The sequence below is a fragment of the Rattus norvegicus genome, chromosome 1, assembly GCF_021556685.1.
Source record: "Rattus norvegicus strain SHRSP/BbbUtx chromosome 1, alternate assembly SHRSP_T2T, whole genome shotgun sequence".
Taxonomy (NCBI): Eukaryota; Metazoa; Chordata; class Mammalia; order Rodentia; family Muridae; genus Rattus; species Rattus norvegicus.
Genome location: NC_141534.1, coordinates 150,258,542 through 150,275,443, shown reverse-complemented (window position 1 = coordinate 150,275,443; position 16,902 = coordinate 150,258,542). Strand labels below are relative to the sequence as shown.

The window sequence follows — 16,902 nt, the reverse complement described above, 5'->3', positions numbered from 1 at the left end:
GGCTATCTGGTTTATCTATCTTGTTGATTTTCTCAAAGAACCAACTTTTGGTTCTGTTGATTCTTTCTATGGTCCTTTTTGTTTCTACTTGGTTGATTTCAGCTCTGAGTTTGATTATTTCCTACCTTCTACTCCTCCTGGGTGTATTTGCTTCTTTTTGTTCTAGAGATTTTAGGTGTGTTGTCAAGCTGGTGACATATGCTCTTTCCTGTTTCTTTCTGCAGGCACTCAGAGCTATGAGTTTTCCTCTTATCACAGCTTTCATTGTGTCCCATAAGTTTGGATATGTTGTACCTTCATTTTCATTAAATTCTAAGAAGTCTTTAATTCTTTCTTTATTTCTTCCTTGACCAGGTTATCATTGAGTAGAGCATTGTTCAACTTCCACGTATATGTGGACGTTCTTCCCTTATTGTTATTGAAGGCCAGCTTTAGCTCGTGGTGGTCTGATAGGATGCATGGGATTATTTCTATCTTTCTGTATCTGTTGAGGCCTGTTTTATGACCAATTGTAAGGTCAACTTTGGAGAAAGTACCATTAGGTGATGAGAAGAATGTATATCCTTTTGCTTTAGGATAGAATGTTCTATAAATATCCGTTAAGTCCATTTGGCTCATGACTTCTCTTAGTCTGTCTACATCTCTGTTTAATTTCTGTTTCCATGATCTGTCCATTGATGAGAGTGGGGTGTTGAAATCTCCTACTATTATTGTGTGAGGTGTAATGTGTGTTTTGAGCTTTAGTAAGGTTTCTTTTACGTATGTAGGTGCCCTTGTATTTGGGGCATAGATATTTAGGATTGAGAGTTCATCTTGGTGGATTTTTCCTTTGATGAATATGAAGTGTCCTTCCCTATCTTTTTTGATGACTTTTAGTTGAAAATCGATTTTATTCGATATTAGAATGGCTACTCCAGCTTGCTTCTTCAGACCATTTGCTTGGAAAGTTGTTTTCCAGCCTTTCACTCTGAGTTAGTTTCTGTCTTTGTCTCTGAGGTGTGTTTCCTGTAGGCAGCAGAATGCAGGGTCCTCATTGCATATCCAGTTTGTTAATCTATGTCTTTTATTGGGGAGTTGATACCATTGATGTTGAGAGATATTAAGGAATAGTGATTATTGCTTCCTGTTATATTCATATTTGGATGTGAAGTTATGTTTATGTGCTTTTCTTCTCTTTGTTTTGTTGCCAAGACAATTGGTTTCTTGCTTTTTCTAGGGTGTAGCTTGCCTCCTTATGTTGGACTTTACCATTTATTATCCTTTGTAGCACTGGATTTGTAGAAAGATATTGTGTAAATTTGGTTTTGTCATGGAATATCTTGGTTTCTCCATCTATGTTAATTGAGAGTTTTGCAGGATACAGTAACCTGGGCTGGTATTTGTGTTCTCTTAGGGTCTGTATGACATCTGTCCAGGATCATCTGGCTTTCACAGTCTCTGGAGAGAAGTCTGGTGTGATTCTGATAGGTCTGCCTTTATATGTTACTTGACCTTTTTCCCTTACTGCTTTTAATATTCTTTCTTTATTTTGTGCATTTGGTGTTTTGACTATTATGTGATGGAGGAGATTCTTTTCTGGTCCAATCTATTTGGAGTTCTGTAGGCTTCTTGTATGTTTATGGGCATCTCTTTCTTTAGGTTAGGGAAGTTTTCTTCTATAATTTTGTTGAAGATATTTACTGGTCCTTTGAGCTGGGTGTCTTCACTCTCTTCTATCCCTATTATCCTTAGGTTTGATCTTCTCATTGAGTACTGGATTTCCTGTATGTTTTGGACTAGTAGCTTTTTCCGTTTTACATCATCTTTGACAGTTGTGTCAATGATTTCTATGGAATCTTCTGCTCCTGAGATTCTATCTTCTATCTCTTGTATTCTGTTGGTGATGCTTGTATCAATGGCTCCTTGTCTCTTCCTTTGTTTTCCTAAATCCAGGGTTGTTTCCCTGTGTTCTTTCTTCATTGCTTCTATTTCCATTTTTAATTCCTTCAACTGTTTGATTGTGTTTTCCTGGAATTCTTTCAGGGATTTTCGTGATTCCTCTCTATAGGCTTCTACTTGTTTATGTTTTCCTGCATTTCTCTAAGGGAGTTCTTCATGTCTTTCTTGAAGTCCTCCAGCACCATGACCAAATATGATTTTAAATCTAGATCTTGCTTTTCTGGTATGTTTGGATATTCAGTGTTTGCTTTGGTCGAGAATTTGGCTCTGATGATGCCATGTAGTCTTGGTTTCTGTTGCTTGGGTTCCTGTGCTTGCCTGTTGCCATCAAATTGTCTCTGGTGTTACTTTGTTCTGCTATTTCTGACAGTGGCTAGACTGTCCTGTAGGCCTGTGTGTCAGGAGTGCTGTAGTCCTGGTTTCCTGTTTTCCTTCAGCCAGTTATGGGAACAGAGTGTTCTGCTTTCGGGCTTGTAGTCTTCCCTGTCTACTGGTTTTCAGCTGTTCCTGTGGGCCTGTGTCCTGAGTCGTCCAGGCAGGTCACTTGGAGCAGAAAAGTTGGTCCTACCTGTGGTCCCGTGGCTGAAGTTGCTCGTGGGGGACTGCTTTTGAACTCCCTGTGAAGGCGGCAACCTGTGTTTTGTTTTTAAAGATAGTATGTAACTGGTTCTTTTTAAATTGATTGCACCAATCGGTATTCTCAACAGCAGTACATAAAGTGTGACAAATGTCATAGAGTAACCTTTACTAATTTGAACAAAGAGGCAAACAGGAAAGGGTATTTGATTGTTGCAGTACCTGTACCTTTCTCTGTAACTTTGCCCCACCCCTCCTATATTCTCACTTTTCCTTCCTCTCTCCACCTTCCTCAATCTTTTGCCCTGAGAACCATGTGTTCTTTGCCTCTGTATAGATTTGGGTTTACTTATTTGCCTTTTGAAAGATAATCCATCTTATCTAGAAGTGCAGGCTGACAGGAACCAGATGTAGATCTCTCCTGAGAGACACAGCCAGAATACAGCAAATACAGAGGCGAATGCCAGCAGCAAACCACTGAACTGAGAACAGGACCCCCGTTGAAGGAAATCAGAGAAAGGACTGAAAGAGCTTGAAGGGGTTTGAGACCACATATAAACAACAATGCCAACCAACCAGAGCTTCTAGGGACTAAGCCACTACCCAAAGACTATACATGGACTGGCCCTGGGCTCCAACCTCATAGGTAACAATGAATAGCCTAGTAAGAGCACCAGTGGAAGGGGAAGCCCTTGGTCCTGCCAAGACTGAACCCCCAGTGAATGTGATTGGTGGGGGGGAGGGCGGTAATGGGGGGAGGACAGGGAGGGGAACACCCATATAGAAGCGGAGGGGGGAGGTGTTAGGGCAATGTTGGCCTGGAAACCGGGAAAGGGAATAACAATCGAAATGCAAATAAGAAATGCCCAAGTTAATAAAGATGGAGGAAAAAAAAAGAAAGATTTTATTTTATTGGATATTTTTATTTACATTTAAATTGATATACCTTTCCTGGTTTCCCATCCAGAAGTTCCCTATCCCATTCCCCTGTTTCTATGAAAGTATTCTCCTACCCACCCACCTAGTCCCTCCCACTTCCCTGCCTCTGACATTCCCCAACTCTGGGGCATCAAGTCTTCACAGGACCGAGAGCCTCTCCTCCCACTGATGCCAGACAAGGCCATCCTTTGCTACATATGTGGCTGGAGCCATGGGTCCATCCCTGTGTGCTCTTTAAATGGAGGTTTATTCCCAAAGAGCTCTGGGGGTGGGGTGGGCATCTGGTTGATTGATATTGTTGTTGTTCTTATGGGGTTGCAAACCCTGTTAGCTCCTTCAGTCCTTTCTCTAATTCCTCCATTGGGGACCCTGTTCTACGTTCAGCGGTTGGCTGTGAACATCACCTGTGTATTCGTTAGACTTTGGCAGAGCCTTACAGGAGACAGTTATATCAGGCTCCTGTCAGCATGCACTTCTTGGCGTCTGAATTATGATCTGGGTTTGGTGGCTGTATATGGGATGGATTCGCAGGTGGAGCAGACTCTTGTTGGCTATTTCTTCTGCTCCATATTTTGTCTCCATATTTCCTCCTGTGAGTATTTCTGTTCCCCCTTCCAAGAAGGACTGAAGTATCCAGTTTGATCTTCCTTCTTTTTGAGGTACATGTGGTCTATGAATTGTATCTTAGGTATTCCGAACTTTTGGGCTAGTATTCACTTATCAGTGAGTGCATACCATCTTTTGTGATTGGGTTACCTCACTCAGGATGATATTTTCTAGTTCCATCTATTTGCCTAAGAATTTCATGAACTTATTTTTTTTTTTTTTGCTTTTTTTTTCTTTTTTTTCGGAGCTGGGGACCGAACCCAAGGCCTTGCGCTTCCTAGGCAAGCGCTCTACCACTGAGCTAAATCCCCAACCCCAAACTCATTGTTTTTAATAGCTGAGTAGCACTCAATTGTGTGGAGGTACAACGTTTTCTGTATCCTTCTCTGTTGAAGGGCATCTGGGTTCTTTCCAGCTTCTGGCTATAAATAAGGCTGCTATGAACATAGAGGAGCATGTGTCCTGTTATATGTTGGAGCATTTTTTAGGTATATGCCCAGGAGTGGTATAGCTTAGTCCTCAGATAGTACTATGTCTACTTTTCTAAAGAGCCACCAGACTGATTTCCAGAGTGGTTATACTAGTTTGCAATTCCAGCAGCAATAGAGGAGTGTTCCTCTTTCTCCACATCTTCACCAGCATCTGCTGAGTTTTTGATTTTAGACATTCTGACTGGTGTGAGGCAGAATCTCAGAGTTGCTTTGATTTGTATTTCCCAGATGACTAAGGATGCTGAACATTTCTTTGGGCATTTCTCAGCCATTTGGTATTCCTCAGTTGAGAATTCTTTGCTTAGCTCTGTAGCCCATTTTTTAAGAGTTATTTGATTCTCTGGAGTTCTTGAGTTCTTTGTATATATTGGATATTAGTTCTCTATGGGATGGAGGATTGGCTAAGATCTTTTTCCAATCTGTTGGTTGCCATTTTGTCCTATTGACAGTGTCCTTTGCCTTACAGAAGCTTTGCAATTTTATGAGGTCCTATTTGTTCATTTTGATATTAGAGCATAAACCATTGGTGTTCTGTTCAGGAAATTTTCCTCTGTGCCCATGTGATTAAGGGTATCCCCCGCTTTCTCTTCTATTAGTTTCAGTGTATCTAGTTTTTTATGGAGGTCCTTCCTTGATCCACTTGGACTTGAGCTTTGTACAAGGAGATAAGAATGTATCAATTTGCATTCTTCTACATACTGACCTTCAGTTGAACCAGCACCATTTGCTGAAAATGCTGTCTTTTTTCCACTGGATGATTTTAGTTCCTTTGTCAAAGATCAAGTGACCACAGGTATGTGGGCTCATTTCTGGGTGTTCAATTCTATTCCACTGATCTATCTGCCTGTCTCTGTACCAATACCATACAGTTCTTATCACTATTGCTTTGTAATACTGCTTGAGGTCAGGATTGGTTATTTTCCCAAAAGTTCTTTTATTGTTGAGGATAGTTTTCACTATTCTTGTTTTTTTGTTATTTCAAATGAATCTGCAAATTGTTCTTTCTAACTCTATGGATAATTGAATTAGAATTTTGATGGAGATTGCATTGAATCTGTAGATTGCCTTTGGCAAGATGGCCATTTTTACTTTATTAATCCTGCCAATTTGTGAACATAGGAGATCTTTCCATCTTCTGAGGTCTTCTTCGATTTCTTGCTTCAGAAACTTGAAGTTCTTGTCATACAGATCTTTCACTTTCTTGGTTATAGTCACACCAAAGTATTTTATATTATTTGTGACTATTGTGAAGGGTGTCATTTCCCTAATTTCTTTCTCAGCTTGTTTATCCTTTGAGTAGAGGAAGGCTACTGATTTGTTTGAGTTAATTTTATACCCCGACACTTTGCTGAAGTTTTTCAGGTTTAGGAATTCTCTGGTGAAATTTTGTGTTCACTTAAGTATACTATCATATCATCTGCAACTAGTGATATTTTGACTTCTTCCTTTCCCATTTGTGTCTCTTTGACCTCCTCTGGCTAGGACTTCCTGTACTATATTGAATAGGTAGGGAGAGAGTGGGCAGCCTTGTCTAGTCCCTGATTTTAGTTGGATTGCTTCAAGTTTCTCTCCATTTAGTTTGATGTTGGCTACTGGTTTGCTGTATATTCCTTTTACTATTTTTAGTTATGGGCCTTGAATTCCTGATCTTTCCAAGACTTTTATCATGAAGGGCTGTTGAATTTTGTCAAATGCTTTCTCAACATGTAATGAAGTGGTCATGTGGATTTTTTCTTTGAGTTTGCTTATATAGTTGAATTTGATAGATTTTCATATATTGAACCATCCCCCACATCCCTGGGATGAAGCCTACTTGAATCGTGATTGATGACCATTTAGACGTGTTTCTGGATTCAGTTTGTGAGACTTTTTCTTTCTCTCTCTCTCTTTCTCTTTCTTTTTCTTTTTTCTTTCTTTTTTTTTTTTTTCGGAGCTGGGGACCGAACCCAGGGCCTTGTGCTTGCTAGCCAAGTGCTCTACCACTGAGCTAAGTCCCCAAGCCCAGTTTGTTTTGCATTGATATTCATAAATGAAAATTTTCAGAAGTTCTCTTTCTTTGTTGGGTCTTTGTGTGGTTTAGGTATGAGCATAATTGTGGCTTCATAGAATGAATTGGGTAGTGCTCAATCTGTTTCTATTTTGTGGAATAGTTTGGACAGTATTGGTATGATGTCTTCTATGAATGTCTGGTAGAATTCTGCACTAAACCCATCTGGTTCTGGGCTTTTTTGGTTGGGAGACTTTTAATGACTGCTTCTATTTCTTTAGGGGTCATGGGACTGTTTAGATTGCTTATCTGATCCTGATTTAACTTTGTTACCTGGCATCTGTTTAGAAATTGTCCATATCCTTCAGATTTTCCAGTTTTGTTGAGTATAGACTTTTGTAGTAGGATCTGATGCTTTTTTTTAAATTTCCTCAGTTTCTGTTGTTATGTCTCCCTTTTCATTTCTGATTTTGTTAATTAGAATACTGTCTTTGTGCCCTCTGGTTAGTTTGGCTAAGAGTTTATCTATCTTGTTGTTTTTCTCAAAGAATTCGCTCCTGGTTTTGTTGATTCTTTGTATAGTTCTTTTTGTTTCTACTTGGTTGATTTCAGACCTGAGTTTGATTATTTCCTGCTATCTACTTGTCTTGGGTGTATTTACTTCTTTTTGTTTTAGGATTTTCAGATGTGCTGTGAAGTTCTAGCGTATGCTCTCCCAAGTTTCTTTATTGAGGCACTCAGAGCTATGAGTTTTCCTCTTATCACTGCTTTCATTGTGCCCTATAAGTTTGGGTATGTTATGCCTTCATTTTCATTACATTCTAAGAAGTCTTTAATTTCTCTTTTTATTTCTTCCTTAATCAAATTATCATTGAGTAGAGTGTTGTTTAACTTCCATGTATATGTGGGTTTCCTGTCATTTTTGTTGTTATTGAAGACCAGGCTTCAATATGGTGATCTGATAGGATGTATGGGATTATTTCTATATTCTTGTATATGTTGAGGCCTGTTTTGTGACCAATTTTATGGTTAATTTTGGAGAAGGTTCCATGAGGTGCTGAGAAGAAGATATATCCTTTTGTTTTAGGATAAAATGTTCTATAGATATCTGTTTAATCCATTTGGTTCAGAACTTCTGTTTGTTTCACTGTGTCTTTGTTTAGTTTCTGATTCCATGATCTGTCCACTGATGAGTGGGGTGTTGAAGTCTCCCACTATAATTGTGTGAGGTGCAGTGTTTGCTTTGAACTTTAGTAAAGTTTCTTTTATAAATGTGGGTGCCCTTGCATTTGGAGCATAGATAATCAGAATTGAGAGTTCATCTTGGTGGAGTTTCCTTTGAGGAGTATGAATTTCCCTTTCTTATCTTTTTTGATAACTTTTGGTTGAAAGTTGATTTTATTTGATATTAGAATGGCTACTCCTGCTTGTCTGTTGGAACCATTTGCTTGGAAAAATTTTCCCAGCCGTTTGCTCTGAGGTATTATCTGTTTTTGTCACTGAGGTGTGTTTCCTGTATGCGGCAAAGTGCTAGGCCCTGTTTATGTATCCAGTCAGTTAGTCTATGTCTTTTTATTGGGGAATTGAGTCCTTCGATGGTGAGAGATATTAGGGACCAATATCTGGTTAGTTTGGCTAAGAGTTTATCTATCTTGTTGTTTTTCTCAAAGAATTCGCTCCTGGTTTTGTTGATTCTTTGTATAGTTCTTTTTTTTTAAGAGGTGGAGTTATGTTTGTTTGTGTGGCTCTCTTATTTTGGGTTGGTTGAAAGATTACTTTCTTGCTTTTTATAGGGTGTAGTTTTTCTTCTTGTTTTGGAGTTTTCTATCTATTATCCTTTGTAGGGCTGGACCTGTGGAAATATATTGTGTAAATTTGTTTTTGTCATGGAATATCTTGTTTTCTCTATCTATGTTAATTGAGAGTTTTGCTGCATATAGTAGCCTGGGCTGGCATTTGTGTTCTCTTAGGGTCCATATGACATCTGCCCAGGATCTTCCAGCTTTTATAGTTTCTGTTGAGAAGTCTGGTGTAATTCTGATAGGTCTGCCTTTATATGTTACTTGACATTTCCCCTTACTGCTTTTAATATTCTTTCTTTGTTTTGTGCATTTGGTGTTTGACTATTATGTGATGGGAGGAATTTTTTTCTGATCTAATCTATTTGGAGTTCTGTAGGCTTCTTGTATGCCTATGGGCATCTCTTTCTTTAGGTTAAGGAAGATTTTTTTCTACAATTTTGTTGAAGATATTTACTGGCCCTTTAAGTTCGGAGTGTTCACTCTCTTCTATACCTATTATCCTTAGGTTTGAACTTCTCATTGTGTGCTGATTTCCTGGATGTTTTTGGTTAGGAGCTTTTTGTGTTTTGCATTTTTTGACTGTTGTATCAATTTTTTTTATGGTATCTTCCATCTCTTGTATACGGTTGATGATGCTTGCCTCTATGACTCCTGATCTTTTCCCTAGGTTTTCTATCTCCAGGGTTGTCTCTCTTTGGGATTTCTTTATGGTTTCTATTTCCACTTTTAGATCCTAGATGGTTTTGTTCATTTCCTCACCTGTTTGGTTGTATTTTCCTGTAATTCTTTAAGGGATTTTTCTGTTTCCTCTTTAAGGACTTCTACTTGTTTACCTATGTTGTCTGTATTTCTTTAAGGGAGTTACTTATATCCTTCTAAAGTCCTCGAACATCATCATGAGATGTGATTTTAAATCAGAATCTTGCTTTTTCCAGTGTGTTGAGGTATTTAGGACTTGCTGTGGTGGGACAACTAGGTTCTAATGATGCCAAGTGGCCTTGGTTTCTGTTGCTTAGGTTCTTGCACTTGCCTCTCACCATCTGATTATCTTTGGTGTTAGCTGGTCTTGCTGTCTTTGACAGTGGCTTGACCCTCCTGTACACCTCTGTGTCAGCACTCCTGGGAGACCAGTTCTTTCCCAGAGGGGATTTGGGCACAGAGAGCCTTGGCACAGGGTTAGGTCCTTGTGAAGACAGAAGTGGGAAAGATCCTGTTCCAGACTGTTCCTCTGTTCGTCTGTCCTGAGGGCTTGAAGTCACCTTCTTAACCCCCATCCCCACCCCCAACCCCTCTGCGTGTGTGTGTGTGTGTGTGTGTGTGTGTGTGTGTGTATGTGTGTGTGTGTGTGTGTGTGTGTGTGTGTGAGAGAGAGAGAGAGAGAGAGAGAGAGAGAGAGAGAGAGAGTTTGTACAGGACACCATTTAGGAGTCCGTTTTCACCTTCTTCCTAGTTTGAGGAAGGTCTTTCTTGTTTCTGTTATTAAACTATGTATTCCAGGCTAGCTGGCCCATAGGATGGCAGGCAATTCTTAACTCTCTGTCTCCCGTTTTCCCACAGGATATCTAGGATTACAGATGTGCACATTACTGCATCTAGCTGTTTTATGTGGGCTCCTCAGGTCCAAACACAGGCCAGCAGGCTGTGCAGGAAGAGCTTTTGTTCACTGACTTAATTCCTTAGCTCCTCCATTGCTTTTAAGGTCTAGTCTGTTAGACATCTGATAAAAAGAAAAGCAAGTATTAATTTCTAGATGTTTACAGCTTGATATTTTAACAGAATAGTTTAAATTTGTTCTTTAACACACTTGAGATTTATTTTGGTAAAAGGTTTTCCACTTGAGTTTCCCAAGTGACCAATCATTTCGCGTATTACCTGTTGAATAATTCTTCCTTCTGACATGCTATGCTTCCCTAAGCATATATTAACTCATCCTCTGCACTACATGCTCTTCCTGAGTGTTCTATTTTGATCCACTGAAGTCATCTATTTTTACTCTGGGACTACAATGTTGTAATTATACAGCACCCTAATACACTTTGACAGATCTTTGTTTTCCCCCATTATCTTTCTTTGTCTGAATTACATTGGGAATTAATCTTTGAGTTAAGTGGAGTAATTATCTTTCCCTATTCCTCCGCCTTTGCAGAGAAAAAGTCACGTTGTGCTTGCTTGACACTGTAAAGTTGAGTGCTTTTTTATTAATAGCTTTGACGGTTTTACTCTTGTGAAGCGTCTTGACTTCACTTAGGAAGGCGTTTTAGATCTTGGTCAGGTTTTATGACTCTCTTCACGTGGCAGTAACACTGGTCTTGATATTGTTATTCTTTCCCGCCCAGAGTCTTTTGAATGTCACTGCAGCAAAGTTCTTCCCTACCCAGGTCCAGCTTATTCTCTTTCTCCACAGCACATACATCATCCATCTTTTTGTTCAGGCCCCATTAGTTTGTTCTGGCTTCTGGGGAACACCTCTAAGCATAGACAATCCTCTCATTTAGCCTTGTATCCCAAGTAATGCCACTGTGGGAATCACCAGTCACATGGGAGGACAGTGAACATCCAGAGGGTAGCGAGATACTTCTCTTATTCACAGACCATCTCCTCTCTTGCTGGGTAGAGAATGTTCAGAGGATTAAAACTCACAACTTCTTTGTCTCACCTCAAACATAGCTTCACAGACAAAAAACATTGATGAGGGGGCCAGGTAGGTAGCTCAGTGACTAAGAGCACTTGTTGCTTTGTAGAAGACCTGAGTTTAATCCCCAGCATCCACACAGTCCTAGGGGTTTGGATGCCCTTCTTGGCAGGCATCAGGCACACACATGGCACACACATATACATGCTGATAAAATACTCAATACACATACATGCTTAATACACATAAATAAAATCTAAAAATTCAAACACACTAAAAACTTGCTAAAAGGCAGAGAATCCTCATCCATGTTCAAGGTGAAGATGAACAAGCAAAGAGCTAGCTAGCAAGGAGAACCATCTGGACTTCTCGCAGGATGGGACAGCTTTGGCAAAGCATAGCCATGCAGATGACATCTGTTCCCAATGGGGACATGGATTCCAGATGGCCAAGGTCACTCACGAGCAAGTGCCAGCTGTGATAGCTCCAGGTTGAAGAGTACCTGATCTCAGGTGCCCAGTTTCAGCAATGTTATTTATAGTGCCTAAGACCCAGACACAGGCCCCGTGTTTTGAAACAGACTGAGAGCAGGAAATGGAGTATGGAAAATGTCTGACCTCTCCATTCCTGTGACAAAACACCATGGCCAAAGTGACCTGGTTCATGGTTCCAGGTTATTACAAGGCCATGAGGATGGTGGGGAGAATGGCAGAGACAGTGCTGGTACAGTAGCTGAGAGCTCACACCTGATCTTGAAGCAGGAGACAGAAAGACAGAGAGCTAACAGATGGTGTGGACTTTTAAAATCTCAAATCCCACTCCAGTGACACACCTCCTCCAGCAAGACCACATCTTTTAATCCTTCCCAAACAGTTCCTCCAAACTGGGGCCCAAGTATTCAAACATATGAGTTTGGGGGCCATTCTCATTTAAACCATCATAGAAAAGAAAGACAGGATATGGGGAAGGAAGGAGGAAGGGAAAGATGGGGGAGAGATACTATTCTGACATATTCCTAAGCAAGGGGGGAATTGTGCTTTCTCATAAGATGGGTAGGAACAGGGTTCTAGAAAATGCTTGCAATGCAGTTCATTTGGTCATCCATTCTCCAGCTTTCTGGGTGGTTGTGACTCAAATCATGTGTGTGCTGCTGTTTCTAGCTGTATTTAACAAGTGACCACAGGACCCTTCTGAAGTCTTCTGTGAAGTCCTGGCTCCAGGAGGTGACTCTGACAGATACGGTCACCCATCTGAACTGGTGGCAGGCTGCCTTCCTCAACCCCCAGCTGCGCTTGGAATATGAAGGCTTCCCAGTCAGGGTGAGCTTGGCATATGGGACAATGGGATCTGGGCTCTGCAGGGACAGACTGTGGCTCACAGTTGCCAGTTAAGCAGAGGCTCGCTGTAGCTCCAATAGCAAATAGACTTCATCTTTTTCTTTCCTTTGTAACTCAAAAGTGGATAGCAGCAGTGTGAGGCAGCCCTTTTCTCTCAACCCTGGTTGCGAGTTAGAATCACCCTCAGGGCTGTGCAAAAGACCTGGGAGCCCTGGACACTTCCAATACAGGCTGTCAGCGATGTATGAAAGCCCAACATGTAATACAACTTCCCAGTCTCGTCCATGTAGTCTTCATTAGGTCAGCCTCTTCCCCCATTTTTCTTCTCTCCTTTTCTTCTGCCCTTCTTCCCTTTCCTCCTTTTGTCTCTCCCTCCCCCTTTCTCCCTTCCCTTCCTCCATCCCTGCCCCTCTTCCTTTTTCTCTTTCTATCCACCTTCTCATCTCTTCCCTTTGTTTTTCTTCTGCTTTCCTTTACCTCCTTCCTTCCCTCCTCCCTTCCCTCTTTTTTTCTCTCCCTTCCTGTTTCTTTCCTCACTCTTTAGCCCAGATTGAACTGAAACTCTTCATTCTTCCAAGTGCCTGCACCACTTGCTTGATGATTTTTAAGTTCCCATCTTCCAAGATCCTGGGCAGCCTTGCGAAGGGATGGGACAACAAGCAGGTACTGAGGTAGTCCCTGGTCACTCTTGGTTTAGACTCGGGGCATGACTCTTTTGGGAGGCTCCCACGGGCTCAAAGCAAGCTTTCTGCTACCTCTCAAATCAAAGGAGGCATCTGCTACACAGGACTTATCAGAAATCACTTGGGAGCATCTGCCATCAGCAGCTTTATAAAACTAGTCAGGAAAGGGGCTACAGTCCCAGGCTACTCTGAATCTGTCCCACTCAGTGGGTCTATCTCTTTAAGGCTTTAGCAGGGCACCCTGGCTCCTGGAGGCTCTTCCACAGTTGTACAAGGTGGAGGGTGGTCACCTTATCCACAACAAAGCAAGCTTGGCAGAATCTTCTCTGTAGCTATCCTTTCCAAGTTTGGCTTTTCTAGGACAGTAGTGGCTATGATCTTCATCCCCTCTAGTCAGTGCCTCTGTAAGCTAGAGGTGTTCATGATACTTCCTTAGGGAGTTTTGTGAGGACCCAAAGGTTAAGTCATAGCTCATTGCTGTCTGCGGCCCTGGCTGTGCTTCTTTGTGAGAGTAATGTGGTTGCATGAATTCTTTGTCCCAGTGATGATTCACCTCATTGTGGTCCAGGAAGGTCTGATTTTTACTCAGGCAAGCTTGCATGTCTGCCAGAGAGCCCAGGACTCCCTAAGCTACCTCACACATGCTATCGCTGTCTCAGTAGACCTCCAGCTGCAGCTATGGCTAAGTGAGTTAGGGACATCAGCTGTGGAGGTGAGACAAATGTGTACTGGGGAAGTGGGGTGCCTCAAGCAAGTGCTGCCAGGAAGGAGCTGAGAGACTTTAGTTAGGTAGGTTTGGAGACAGTTCCAGTAAAGGGGAATGCTGGGGCTTAGGAGCTGACCTGAAGGCAAGGGAGATCTTACAATTGAGCATGTCAACTACTCCTCTCTCAAGGGAGAGCAGACTGGCGCCAGACTGAGGCTGTTGAGGAAGGAAGGAAGGAAGGAAGGAAGGAAGGAAGGAAGGAAGGAAGGAAGAAAGGAAGGAAGGAAGGAAGGATGAGAGACAGACAGACAGACAGACAGACAGACAGACAGACGGATGGATATTCCTGTCTGTTGGGGATTTTCTGGCTTGGTCACTGCTCATGTTTTGTCGGTTTATAAGAGACTGGGCTGGCCTTGGTCCTGTCCAGACCAATTACGATCGTAGTAGCTTTAACTGATGAAGAGTTCTGTGAAATGGACTCTGCTCACCAGTAAGGCATGGCTTTGGGCACCAGAGCAGCTTGCATGCCAGGCACAGCCGCTTTCCTTCTGACAGCACTCATCTTACAAGAGCCAGGGTTATAAGATTTATTTGGCCAATTGTGTTAGTTCACATCTGTAATTCCAACATTCTGGAGACTGAGGAAAGAGGATCATGAGTCCTAGGCTAGCATGAGGTATACAGCCAAGTCCTAGTCTCCAGGAAATTCTAATTATAAACACATTATCTATTCATTTTCAGCATCATTAAAGTACAGATATGAAAACCACCAGTATTAGTTCAATCTTCCAGAAGCAACGACTTTATATGCTATTTTCTATGCATATACATGTATATACATATATATATGATATATGATATATATTAATGACATCCTGAGTAGCTATGGAGATGTCTCAGTAGGTAGAGTCCTGTGCACTGCTACGCAAGTTTGAGGACCTGAATTTTTATCTCAGTACCCATGTAAAAGGCAGGTAAGTCAGCATGTACCCTGTAATCCTAGTGCTAGGAGGCAGATGCAGGAGTATTCCTGAGGCTCTCTGGGCAGCCTATCTAGTTGATCAGCTCCAGGCTTAGTGGGAGATGCTTTCTCAAAGAACAAGGTGGAATGCAATGGGGAGATACCCATTGTCTCCTTTGGCCTTCATGTGTACAAACACACATGTACACAGGCACCCCCCACATGTGTGCAAAGACCCACACAAACATGTATGCATACCACACGCATAAATAGGAACTCCTGAATATATGCATGTGTGTATACACTCATGCACACATGTGTGTATTTAATATCATCAGCTATATTTTGCATTGTCAAAAGTCTTCTTCGATACGACTTTGAATGATTATTCTACCATGTAGATATCTACCATGATGCATTCCATCAAACCATCATAGTTCTGCGGCCTTATAAGTTACATATGTACCACACTGAAATGAATATGTTAATATATTCCTAGACTTTTGCTTCTAGGAAAGTGGACAGAATGCTAATAGCACTTTCTTTTCCTATCCTGTAAAGGCAAATGAAAAGATTGTCATCTATCATCGTCACACAAATCGAGCCCTGGCAGTCCACCGGAATCTCTCCTTAAGGTATGATACTGGCAGGTGCAGGAGAGTGCTCTAATTGGCTCAGGGTCATGCATGTAAAAGCAGAGTTGTTTAACTAAAACTCCTTGTCTAGATGTGCGAGGTAAAGATTTTTAGATGCTCAGTTAAAAGCAACAACATTGATTTATTTTTATCACCAAGGTTTATAAGAAATTATTTAAAAGTAAGGATCAATTTTTAGTTTTCAATGATTAAGATAATCAAAAGACAAAATTTGCTTTAAATTCACAGATGGTCTATATGTTTATTACCTAGAATTTTGATTGGCCGAAATTTAAATGCCAACAGTCTTAATTCTGCCAATATTTAATTTTAACATTAAATAAACTTAGTGTTTTGTTTTGAGAATTACTTTGAGATTTCTACACTGCCCACACATTATCTATTGACTGATATTATATCTGATATGTTTAAATATCATAATTGTGAATTCCAGTGCTGAAAATTTGCTTTGTGTAAAACTTTGATATTGCTATTCACTAAAGTCTACTCAATAGAGATGTTGGCTATAGAGGGTCCCTATGAGCCTAATCCTCTGCAGACATGGGTGAAACATTTCTGCGCATGTACCATATTTTAGGAGCCTTCTTGGGCTTTGTACAGAGGTCTGACCCAACAGGAATTTTTCTAGGAAGGACAATGTCCATGAATCAACAAACATTCATGGAGTGTTACACTCTGTTTCTAACTGGAATCCATTTTTGTTTCGGTTCCAGGACCTACTTTGGGAAGGAAGCTGAGGTTGCCGCTCACACACATTTTGATCCACACAGAGTTGAAAAACCCAAGAACCACTGGATGCTGGTTACTGGAAATCCCAGAAATAAGTCCAACACCATGCTAGACATCTCTAAACCTATTGCAGTGGATACCCGGGCCGTGGAGCAGGCCATGGGCATCAATACATAGTGACGTACCAGGCATTCGTGTGGCTCTTGTCAGCTGCAGGTCTTAAAAGAAAGGAACAATCTTCTTGGTTGTACCCCAAGCAGTTTTACAGTAGGTGAAGAATTCCATGAATACATCATTAAAAGACATACCACATTAAAATTACTAAATTGATGTTGGGAGCCTGGCTCTGGGGAGCAAATAGTGTTTGAAAATGAATTGTATTTGAGATTAAGTCAGCTTTTGTTGATATCCCAATTGTGAAGAACTTAGTGCCCCCCTTCAGAGCCCCTTGCCTACAGGACCAACGAGGCCTGTGCTCCTTTCCAAAACTGGGTTTATGCAATAAAGAGGTCAGAAGTTTGCGGATGTTTTGACACTGCTGTTTGTCCCCTAATTTTCTTCTGTGTAGAACAATGTGTAGCTATGAGATGAAGCTTTGCCTTGGAATTAAAATCCCCCTACCACTGAATTCTTGGTGCTGGGATAAAATGCATGTCCCTGTGGTGCTCTGAAAAACAGCCTACTTTGGTTTTAGCCTCCAACCTGGGATGTCAGATCCTCTGCTCAAGGTGAGGGAGTGGGGAATCTATGATCTTATGATCTTATGAAAATCTATGATTTTCATACTGCAGAATACCTTTACTTCTAGCTGATCTACGAAGCCAACCCAATAATGATGTCATCCATGTGATTATAA

At 41.1% G+C, this 16,902-nt stretch overlaps 1 protein-coding gene across 3 annotated transcripts in view; it reads left to right on the top strand.

Moving 5' to 3' along the window:
* Positions 1-16,698, top strand: part of Cfap161 (cilia and flagella associated protein 161) — a 39,534-nt gene extending 22,836 nt beyond the window's left edge. For 2 of the 3 annotated variants that reach the window (XM_087558197.1, XM_087558188.1), the window contains 3 exons: positions 12,132-12,290; positions 15,223-15,296; positions 16,031-16,579. In XM_087558197.1, the coding sequence (XP_087414323.1) occupies positions 12,132-12,290; positions 15,223-15,296; positions 16,031-16,223 (426 nt within the window). In that variant the 3' untranslated portion in view covers positions 16,224-16,579. Of the gene's footprint in view, positions 1-12,131; positions 12,291-15,222; positions 15,297-16,030 lie in introns of all 3 variants that reach the window. The other variant, NM_001100581.1, reaches the window with a different exon arrangement.
* Positions 16,699-16,902: the final 204 nt, after the last annotated feature.